The 11,313-nt window shown below is 35.8% G+C and overlaps 4 protein-coding genes across 4 annotated transcripts in view; 3 read left to right on the forward strand and 1 right to left on the reverse strand.

The window, feature by feature from the left end:
• Positions 1 to 4,770: 4,770 nt before the first annotated feature.
• LOC111469634 (putative CCR4-associated factor 1 homolog 8) lies at positions 4,771 to 5,844 on the forward strand. The gene is made up of 2 exons (XM_023114967.1): positions 4,771 to 5,718; positions 5,833 to 5,844. The coding sequence occupies exons 1-2, from the start codon at positions 4,771 to 4,773 to the stop codon at positions 5,842 to 5,844; spliced, it is 960 nt and encodes a 319-aa protein (XP_022970735.1).
• Positions 5,845 to 7,682: 1,838 nt separating this feature from the next.
• Positions 7,683 to 8,720, forward strand: LOC111469635 (putative CCR4-associated factor 1 homolog 8). Its single transcript, XM_023114968.1, has one exon. The coding sequence runs from the start codon at positions 7,683 to 7,685 to the stop codon at positions 8,718 to 8,720; it is 1,038 nt and encodes a 345-aa protein (XP_022970736.1).
• Positions 8,721 to 9,730: 1,010 nt separating this feature from the next.
• On the forward strand, positions 9,731 to 10,768 carry LOC111469636 (putative CCR4-associated factor 1 homolog 8). The gene has a single exon (XM_023114970.1). The coding sequence runs from the start codon at positions 9,731 to 9,733 to the stop codon at positions 10,766 to 10,768; it is 1,038 nt and encodes a 345-aa protein (XP_022970738.1).
• Positions 10,769 to 11,276: 508 nt separating this feature from the next.
• Positions 11,277 to 11,313, reverse strand: part of LOC111469756 (subtilisin-like protease SBT1.6) — a 2,488-nt gene continuing 2,451 nt past the window's right edge. Inside the window, exon 1 of the mRNA XM_023115170.1 lies at positions 11,277 to 11,313. This exon is cut by the window's right edge and continues 2,451 nt beyond it. The gene's annotated coding sequence lies outside the window, so the exon portion shown is untranslated.

Raw genomic sequence — 11,313 nt, forward strand, 5'->3', positions numbered from 1 at the left:
CCCTTCAATTAATTCACACTGATGTATGGGGTCCATCCATTGCGTCAGTAAATAATTCCAAATATTATGTTTCCTTTGTTGATGATTTTAGTCGTTATGTTTGGATTTACTTTCTGAGATGCAAATCTGATGTTGAGTCTGTGTTCCTTCAATTTCAAAAACATGTTGAAACTATGCTAAATACCAAAATTCGCTCCGTCCAATCAGATTGGGGGGGTGAATACCATCGGTTACACAATTATTTCAAATCCACAGGCATTGAACATCATATCTCCTGTCCTCACACACACCAGCAGAATGGGTTAGTCGAAAGAAAACACAGACACATTGTAGAAACTGGCCTTGCTTTACTCGCTCAAGCCAACATGCCTCTATCCTACTGGGATGAAGCTTTCAACACAGCTTGCTTTCTTATAAATAGAATGCCCAGCCGAACCATACAACAAGACACACCACTTCATAAATTGTTTGGTAAAAGTCCAGACTACTCCATGCTTAGGGTGTTTGGCTGTGCTTGCTGGCCTAATTTAAGGCCTTACAACAACAAGAAACTGAGTTTCAGAACTACTAGATGTATATTCTTGGGTTATAGTTCTTCTCATAAGGGATATAAATGCTTAAATAGAAGTACAGGACGTATTTACATCTCTAGAGACGTGGTTTTCGATGAAAATATTTTTCCTTTTGAAGAATCTAAGCCACCAAACAAAACCACAAATCCACATCATCCTGTTCTACTTCCAGCCTTAGCCAAACTTGCTAGTTTTTACACTGAAAATGCTCTTACAGATATTGAACCAGTTGTTAGTAATTCCCATATGAATGATGGTCAAACTGATAATATTGCTAGTGACAACTTGTCTGGTGTCAGCTTATCTTCTGCAGATAATACAAGAAGTTCAGAGGAAATTGCAGAATATGAAGCTGAGAGCAGTTCGATCAATGCTCAAAACCAAACTCATGAACATGTGTCTGATCAACCAACTGAAGCAGCTAGTCAACATCCAATGCGAACAAGGTTGAGAAATAACATTGTACAAGCTAAACAATTCACTGATGGAACTATCAGATATTCAGAAACCTCAAGAAAATTCGCAAGCGCTGTAACTATCACAACTCCGATCATAGAGACTGCTACTGAACCTCGAAACCTGCAGGAAGCCATGCAACATCCAGGATGGAGAGGAGCAATGAATGATGAGCTCTCAGCGCTAAAACGAAATGCCACTTGGGATCTAGTTCCACCCAAACCTGGAATAAATCTCATTGATAGTAAATGGGTGTATAAAGTGAAAAGAAAAGCAGATGGGTCAGTTGAAAGATTAAAAGCAAGATTAGTTGCCAAAGGATTCAAGCAAAGATTTGGTGTTGATTACACTGATACTTTTAGCCCTGTGATCAAACCGTCAACAATCAGGGTCATTCTTTCGCTAGCAGTAACCAAGGGCTGGAATATGAGACAAGTTGATATCCAAAATGCATTTTTGCATGGAATTCTGAAAGAGGAAGTGTACATGCGACAACCACCAGGATTTCAAGACTCAGCCAAACCAAAGAATTACATATGCAAGCTCAAGAAAGCCCTTTATGGCCTGAAACAAGCCCCAAAAGCTTGGCATTCAAGGTTGACTGGAAAGCTTATTGAGTTAGGCTTCAAGGCTTCAGTAGCTGATTCATCTCTTTTTATTCTCAAAAACAGAGAGATAACTATCTATATGCTCATCTATGTTGATGATATAATTATTGTGAGCTCCTCTGATCAAGCAACCGAAAGGTTGATTCAGAAATTGAAAATAGATTTTGCAGTAAAAGATTTGGGTGATCTTGAGTATTTTCTGGGTATTGAAGTCAAGAAAACACGAGATGGTATCATACTGTCACAGAGACGATATGCTTTAGATTTGTTGAAAAGAGTAAACATGGAAAAATGCAAACCTATGTCTACACCAATGGGTTCTGCTGAAAAATTATTCAGAGAACAAGGAATACCCTTATCAGCTGAAGAACAATTCAAATACAGAAGTACAGTGGGAGCACTACAATATTTGACAATGACTAGGCCTGATTTGGCATTTGCTGTCAATAAAGTGTGTCAATATCTTCATACACCTACTGATGCTCATTGGGGTGCTGTGAAGAGAATTCTTCGTTATGTTAAAGGCACACTAGCATTAGGAGTGAAAATTCAGAAATCAACCATGATGTTGTCGGGGTTTTCTGATGCTGATTGGGCTGGTTGTCCCGATGATCGACGTTCAACTAGCGGCTTTGCTGTATTTCTTGGAGCAAATCTAATCTCATGGAGTTCCAGAAAACAGGCTACAGTGTCAAGATCAAGCACCGAAGCAGAATACAAGGCCATTGCGAATCTTACTGCAGAAATGATTTGGATCAAGTCATTACTGAAGGAACTGGGCGTGTATCAATCAAAGGCTCCTCGCCTCTGGTGTGACAACCTCGGAGCTACATATTTAACTTCAAATCCAGTATTTCATGCTAGAACGAAACATATTGAAGTTGATTTTCATTTTGTTCGAGAACAAGTAGCACGTAAAGCAATGGAAGTTCGGTTCATTTCATCAAGTGATCAAGTAGCTGATATCCTGACAAAACCACTGTCTAAAACTCCTTTTACTACACATTGTAACAATCTCAACATGTACAAGACTTGTTGGGATTGAAGGGGACTGTTAGAATTGGTCAATCCATTAGAATAGCTTGAAGTTGGTCATGCCATAAGAATAGGCTTACTTCGTTAGTTTCCTATGAAATCGGATCTATTAGTTAATCTTTTGCCAATATAAATAGAATATGTCCTCAATAGTGTGAGGTACAGTTTTGCATAAACTTGATACACACCATGGGGCTCGATCGATGAACAAGTCTACGGAGATCTCCGATTCAACGTGAACCAAACGAAGTTAATTCAACTGGGTTTAACAGCTTCTGATGAATCTGGGAAAGTCACCGGCTCATGGGAGTTCAACTTCTCCGATTTCGACCATCAAATCGACACTCAAAATCCTTCATCGATTTCGTTTCTGGAACAGAACGGGCTCGATTTTGCGAAGCTCAAGAAACAGGGGATCCCCTTAAGCCTATTCACTCTAAACTTCTCGCGTATCATACGAAGAAGCCGTGTTCGTAAATGGGTCACATTCCATGGATTATACGATATTGGGTATCTTGTGAAGGCGATGGGGGTAGCGGAGGAGTTGCCGGAATCAATGGAGGAATTTGCAGAGATGGTGGCGCGTGGAGTGGGGGTTGTGAGGGATTTGAAGCAGGTGGCTCGGTGGTGCGAAGGGCTGGAACAGGGGAAGGTTGGGCTTGAGAGACTCGGGGAATTGTTGGGCGAGAAGCGGTTTGGGATGAAGCACCATGCTGGTTGGGACAGCTTGTTGACGGCTTTTGTGCATGCGAAGATGGGGCGGTGGTTCCGTTTGGAATCAGGGGTGTATGACGGCCATTTGTATGGGCTTCAGAACAAGCTCGGACATGAAGAGGTGAATTCATGTTTTGGCAGATTTATTGTTCGTTTGTGGGATTATGAATGATTTTTATGAGTTTTGTTTATCATTTTACACAAGTTTTGAGTCGATTTTTCATGTAAGATTTACATCTTTCCCAAATGTTAGTTATCCAAATTGTTTTAAAATTAGAATAGTTTTGAAGTGTAATTTGATTGAGTCGTAGTCGGAATTATTAGATTAAATCATAATATAGAATCAACCCGAAAGGAAGTTTGGATGCGTAACGAAATCAGCACAAGAGCTCTAATACTAAATATCAAACTAACTCTTACCCTACCTAAATAATAAGGAAAGTATAGTAAGATTCAAATTAACAGATTTGAATCACTCCACAACTAAATAATAAGGAATCACTACTATAGTAAGATTCAAATCATTCTGTAAAAGATTATAAATGCAACATAAATTATATAGAATTGAAAAGAAACTTAGTCATTGGTAATAATACTATTAAATGTAACTAAACTAAATAAAAAGTCATAAAATATATTAATGAAATCAATAACTCTAAATTATAATCCACCCAAAATTTATAAAAATTAAACTTTATTGTTCTTCAACGTGTCATGAATTGAAATTATTTTCAACATTTTCTTCCCGTTAAAATATATGGAAATTCAACTCAATTCAAACAACAAATAATAAAAATAAAAATAATAATAATAATCTAATCTGACCTGACCTGACCTTTACGATTTAGATTCGATTGCTTGAATTGGTCGAGTTATCAGACTCCTAATCTCGAGTTTTTACTATATTTACTACTTTTAATTATCTTGGTTAGTTTTCTATTAATTAATTTAATTATTAAGTTTTTAACTAATTTTCATGTAATATTTTCAAAACTAAAGATAAGATAAAAATTAAATTTCAAATTTATGAGTGTAAATAAATATTTATATTTTGTTGTATTTTAACGATAAATATAAATACAGCTTTAATTTATTTATTAAATTTAATCTAAAAGGGAAATGATTGAGCTAAAAAAAACTCATATTCACATGATAAAAATATTATCCGAAATACCAACGATCCTATATTTTTTTTTTGCTATAAATTCAAATCTACAGCTTTTATCTTTTTCGTTCTCCGATCAAGATAAGGAAATTCGTAAACGAACATAATTATATTTCTGCTATAAATATTCTCCATTCGTCGCATATCGGAGAAGTTTGATTAGACGAATAACACACGCACAACAAATTAAAAAACAAAAACAGACAGATTTTCGAACGCAATGGATAGAATTGTTCAAGGTCCGAGAGGAGATAACCCTTTGATTACAGAAGTTTGGGCTTACAATCTCGATGATGAAATCCTTCGGCTCGACCATTGTCTGCTATTGTACCCAGTTATGTCAATCGATACTGAATTTCCTGGGTGTATTAAGAGAACTCCTTGGGGCACGATTGATGAAGAACTCTACGCAGATTTTCGATTCAATGTCAACCAAACCAAAGTGATTCAACTAGGTGTGACAGTTTCTGATGAATCAGGGAACATCGGCGGTACATGGGAGTTTAATTTCTCTGACTTCGATCCTGAAATCGACGCTCATAACCCTGCGTCCATTTGTTTTCTGAAACAGAACGGCTTGGATTTTGGGAAACTGAAAAAAGATGGAATTAAGGTGAGAAAATTTGCAATAAGATTCTTATATACGATGCGAAAGCATGCGATACACCAGTGGATTACATTTCACGGATTATACGATATTGGATATCTGATATTGGCGTTGGGCGTGGTTAAAAGCTTGCCGGAAACATTGGGCGAATTCGAATGGATCGTGGCGAGGAGAGTGGGGACCGTGAGGGATTTAAAGCATATGGCGCGATTCTGCGAAGGGCTTGAAGGGGGGAATTTAGGACTCGAGAAGTTAGGGCAATTGCTGGACCAAAAACGCTTTGGATTGAAGCATCACGCTGGTTCTGATAGTTTAATGACTGTGCTGCTTCATGAGAAGATGTTGCAACTGTATGATTTCAATGCGGAAATTTGCGATGGGTTTTTGTATGGGCTGTCGAAGAAATTCGAGGAGTTCGTGGGCATGCAATCACATCGCATATATGTTCAAATTAAGTGTGCGGAAGTGAAAGCTATGGTGATTCGTAAGAAGATGTTAAAACTTTTTTATGCGAAAATTTGCGATGAATATGAGCTGTCGAAGAAATTCAAGGAGTTCAAGGTCTTGCAATCACACCTCAGATTTGTTCAACACGAGTGTGAGATAGGGCAATTTTATTATTACAAGGCCTCCAACGTTATGTATCAATGATTTCATCTTTGATATCCATTCTAGGTTTCTTGTTAGCAGTTTCAGTAGTTTACGTAGATTTTGATTTTGATTTTGTAATTTTGTATAAAGTAGTAATAAACTCTGCACCATTTGCAAATTTGGTTTTACTCAAGATACACCTCTAGCATATATTATCTTTTTTTTGTTTTCCTTCGAGGCTTTAAAACGCGTCTAGTAGGGACGGTTTCCATATTTTTACAAAGGTGTTTTGTTCTTCTCCCTTCCAATGTGAGACATCACAATCCATCTCCTTTGGGGCAAGCGTCCTTGCTGGCACTCGTTCCTTTCTTCAATCGATGTGGGACCGCCACCAAATCCACCCCCTTTGTGGCCAGCATTCTTACTGGCACACCGTCTCGTGTCAACCTCGCTTCCGGGAATTGTCGAGGATTATTGGGAGTGGGTCCCACCTTGACTAATTTAGGAAATAATCCAGATTTAATACAATTGTGGAGATATGTGATTTCTCAACATAAGTACCCATAAAAATTACAGATTTAAACATATGAAACTAAGTTGATGTAAGTTTACATCTTTCCCCAATTTTAGTTATCCAACCACTTGTAATTGAGTTGAAATTGCTAAATATTTTTAATGTTTATAATAATTTTAAAATTAGAATAGTTTTGAAGTGTAATCTGATTCAGTTGTGTCGGAATTATTAGACTAAATCATACTATAGAATCAATCCAAAAGGAAGTTCTAATGCCTAAGGAAATCACCACACGAGCTCTAATACTAAATAATAAGGAATCAAACTAACTCTTACACTAAATAATAAGGAATCAAGTATAGTAAGATTCAAATTAACAGATTTGAATCACTCCACAACTAACTAAATAATAAGGAATCACTACAAGTATAGTAAGATTCAAATCATTCCAATCCTGTAAAAGATTATAAATGCAACATAAGTTATATAGAATTGAAGAGAAACTTAGTCATGGGTTAGACAGCACAAAAACTTCTTTTACTGTATTTTTGAAGTCTACTTACAAATACAATATACATTGCTTTATATAACCTCAAAATAATACTATTAAATGTAACTAAACTAAATAAAAAGTCATAAAATATATTAATGAAATCAATAACTCTAAATTATAATCCACCCAAAATTTATAAAAATTAAACTTTATTGTTTTTCAACGTGTCATGAATTGAAATTATCTTCAATATTTTCTTCCCATTAAAATATATGATTGGATACAAATTTTCCAGTTTCCAAAAAATTCAACTCAATTCAAACAACAAATAATAAAAATAAAAAAAATAATAATAATCTAATCTGACCTGACCTGACTTGACCTTTACGATTTAGATTGGATTGCTTGAATTGGTCGAGTTATCAGACTCCTAATCTCGAGTTTTTACTATATTTACTACTTTTAATTATCTTTGTTAGTTTTCTATTAATTAATTTAATTACTAAGTTTTTAACTAATTTTCATGTAATATTTTCAAAACTAAAGATAAGATAAGAGATTAAATTTCAAATTTATGAGTGGAAATAAATATTTATATTTGGTTGTATTTTAACGATAAATATAAATACAGCTTTAATTTATTTATTAAATTTAATAGAAAATAATTCACCTAAAAAAAGCTCCATATTCACATGATAAAAATATTATTCGAAATACCAACGATCCTATATTTTTTTTTCATATAAATTCAAATCTACAGCTTTTATCTTTTTCGCTCTCCGATCAAGATAAGGAAATTTGTAAACAAACATAATTATATTTCTGCTATAAATATTCTTCATTCGTCACATATCGGAGAAGTTTGATTCGACGAATAACACACGCACAGCAAATTAAAAAACAAAAACAGACAGATTTTCGAACGCAATGGATAGAATTGTTCAAGGTCCGAGAGGAGATAACCCTTTGATTACAGAAGTTTGGGCTTACAATCTCGATGATGAAATCCTTCGGCTCGACCATTGTCTGCTATTGTACCCAGTTATGTCAATCGATACTGAATTTCCTGGGTGTATTAAGAGAACTCCTTGGGGCACGATTGATGAAGAACTCTACGCAGATTTTCGATTCAATGTCAACCAAACCAAAGTGATTCAACTATGTGTGACAGTTTCTGATGAATCAGGGAACATCGGCGGTACATGGGAGTTTAATTTCTCTGACTTCGATCCTGAAATCGACGCTCATAACCCTGCATCCATTTGTTTTCTGAAACAGAACGGCTTGGATTTTGGGAAACTGAAAAAAGATGGAATTAAGGTGAGAAAATTTGCAATAAGATTCTTATATACGATGCGAAAGCATGCGATACACCAGTGGATTACATTTCACGGATTATACGATATTGGATATCTGATATTGGCGTTGGGCGTGGTTAAAAGCTTGCCGGAAACATTGGGCGAATTCGAATGGATCGTGGCGAGGAGAGTGGGGACCGTGAGGGATTTAAAGCATATGGCGCGATTCTGCGAAGGGCTTGAAGGGGGGAATTTAGGACTCGAGAAATTAGGGCAATTGCTGGACCAAAAACGCTTTGGATTGAAGCATCACGCTGGTTCTGATAGTTTAATGACTGCGCTGCTTCATGAGAAGATGTTGCAACTGTATGATTTCAATGCGGAAATTTGCGATGGGTTTTTGTATGGGCTGTCGAAGAAATTCGAGGAGTTCGTGGGCATGCAATCACATCGCATATATGTTCAAATTAAGTGTGCGGAAGTGAAAGCTATGGTGATTCGTAAGAAGATGTTAAAACTTTTTTATGCGAAAATTTGCGATGAATATGAGCTGTCGAAGAAATTCAAGGAGTTCAAGGTCTTGCAATCACACCTCAGATTTGTTCAACAGGAGTGTGAGATAGGGCAATTTTATTATTACAAGGCCTCCAACATTATGTATCAATGATTTCATCTTTGATATCCATTCTAGGTTTCTTGTTAGCAGTTTCAGTAGTGATTTTGATTTTGTAATTTTGTATAAAGTAGTAATAAACTTTGCACCATTTGCAAATTTGGTTTTACTCGAGATACACAGCTACTATATATTGTCCTTTTTTTTATATTTCCACTCAAGGCTTTAAAACGTCGTATAGTATGGGAAAGGTTTCCATATTCTTACAAGGTGTTTCGTTCTTCTCCCAGCCAATGTGGGGCATCACAATCCACACTCCACAACTAAATAATAAGAATGACTATAAGTATGGTAAGATTCAAATTACCTTTTTAAGATTTGAATCACTCCAATCGTGTAAAAGATTATACATGTTATAGAATTGAAAAGAAACTTAGTCATTGGTTAGACATTCCTTTTACTGTATTTTTCAAGTCTACTTACCAATACAATATACATTGCTCTATATAACCTCAAAATAATACTATTAGATGTAACTAAACTAAATAAAAAGTCATAAAATATATTAATGAAATCAATAACTCTAAATTATAATCCACCCAAAATTTATAAAAATTAAATTTTATTGTTCGTGACATGAATTGAAATTATCTTCAACATTTTCTTCCCATTAAAATATATGATTGGATACAAATTTTCTTGACTCTAATACTGTTTGCAATAGCATCACCCTACGGTTAACAAATATTGTCTGTTTTGGCCCATTACTTATCACCGTCAGCCTCACGGTTTTAAAACGCGTCACTAGAAAGAAATTTTCACACTCTTGTAAGGAATGCTTCATTCCCCTCTAACTGACGAAGGATCTCACAATCACATTGAAATGGAAGAGACGAAAATAAGCTAGAGAAGAAAAGGGAAAAGAATCAATATGAGAAAACAAGCTCATGCTCATCCTTAACGGGGACACAAACTTATTACTTTGAGAGAGAAAAATCTACAAAAAAAAAAAAAAAAAAAAAAAANCAAATTAAAAAACAAAAACAGACAGATTTTCGAACGCAATGGATAGAATTGTTCAAGGTCCGAGAGGAGATAACCCTTTGATTACAGAAGTTTGGGCTTACAATCTCGATGATGAAATCCTTCGGCTCGACCATTGTCTGCTATTGTACCCAGTTATGTCAATCGATACTGAATTTCCTGGGTGTATTAAGAGAACTCCTTGGGGCACGATTGATGAAGAACTCTACGCAGATTTTCGATTCAATGTCAACCAAACCAAAGTGATTCAACTAGGTGTGACAGTTTCTGATGAATCAGGGAACATCGGCGGTACATGGGAGTTTAATTTCTCTGACTTCGATCCTGAAATCGACGCTCATAACCCTGCGTCCATTTGTTTTCTGAAACAGAACGGCTTGGATTTTGGGAAACTGAAAAAAGATGGAATTAAGGTGAGAAAATTTGCAATAAGATTCTTATATACGATGCGAAAGCATGCGATACACCAGTGGATTACATTTCACGGATTATACGATATTGGATATCTGATATTGGCGTTGGGCGTGGTTAAAAGCTTGCCGGAAACATTGGGCGAATTCGAATGGATCGTGGCGAGGAGAGTGGGGACCGTGAGGGATTTAAAGCATATGGCGCGATTCTGCGAAGGGCTTGAAGGGGGGAATTTAGGACTCGAGAAATTAGGGCAATTGCTGGACCAAAAACGCTTTGGATTGAAGCATCACGCTGGTTCTGATAGTTTAATGACTGCGCTGCTTCATGAGAAGATGTTGCAACTGTATGATTTCAATGCGGAAATTTGCGATGGGTTTTTGTATGGGCTGTCGAAGAAATTCGAGGAGTTCGTGGGCATGCAATCACATCGCATATATGTTCAAATTAAGTGTGCGGAAGTGAAAGCTATGGTGATTCGTAAGAAGATGTTAAAACTTTTTTATGCGAAAATTTGCGATGAATATGAGCTGTCGAAGAAATTCAAGGAGTTCAAGGTCTTGCAATCACACCTCAGATTTGTTCAACAGGAGTGTGAGATAGGGCAATTTTATTATTACAAGGCCTCCAACATTATGTATCAATGATTTCATCTTTGATATCCATTCTAGGTTTCTTGTTAGCAGTTTGATTTTGATTTTGTAATTTTGTATAAAGTAGTAATAAACTTTGCACCATTTGCAAATTTAGTTTTACTCGAGATACACAGCTACTATATATTGTCTTTTTTTTTATTTCCACTCAAGGCTTTAAAACGTTCGTATACTATGGGAAAGGTTTCCATATTCTTACAAGGGTGTTTCGTTCTTCTTCCAGCCAATGTGGGGCATCACAATCCACCCTCCTTTGTGGCTAGCGTCATCGATGACACTCGTTAACATAAATATCCATAAATACCCATAAAATTGTTGTCATAAAAATTATACAATCCACCCTCCATGGATTTAATCTTAGACAATATTATACAATTGTGAAGATTTATGATTCCTTAACATAAATACCCATAAAAATTACTGATGAAACATATATAAACCTTTGAAACTAAGTTGAAATAAGTTTAAGAAGATGAAAAAGGAATTTGCTGCAAGTAGCAAATTTTTTAGTTTTTTTTTTTTTTTTTTTTTTTTTTTTT

Source organism: Cucurbita maxima, unplaced genomic scaffold (genome assembly GCF_002738345.1).
Source record: "Cucurbita maxima cultivar Rimu unplaced genomic scaffold, Cmax_1.0 Cma_Scf00041, whole genome shotgun sequence".
Taxonomy (NCBI): domain Eukaryota; kingdom Viridiplantae; phylum Streptophyta; class Magnoliopsida; order Cucurbitales; family Cucurbitaceae; genus Cucurbita; species Cucurbita maxima.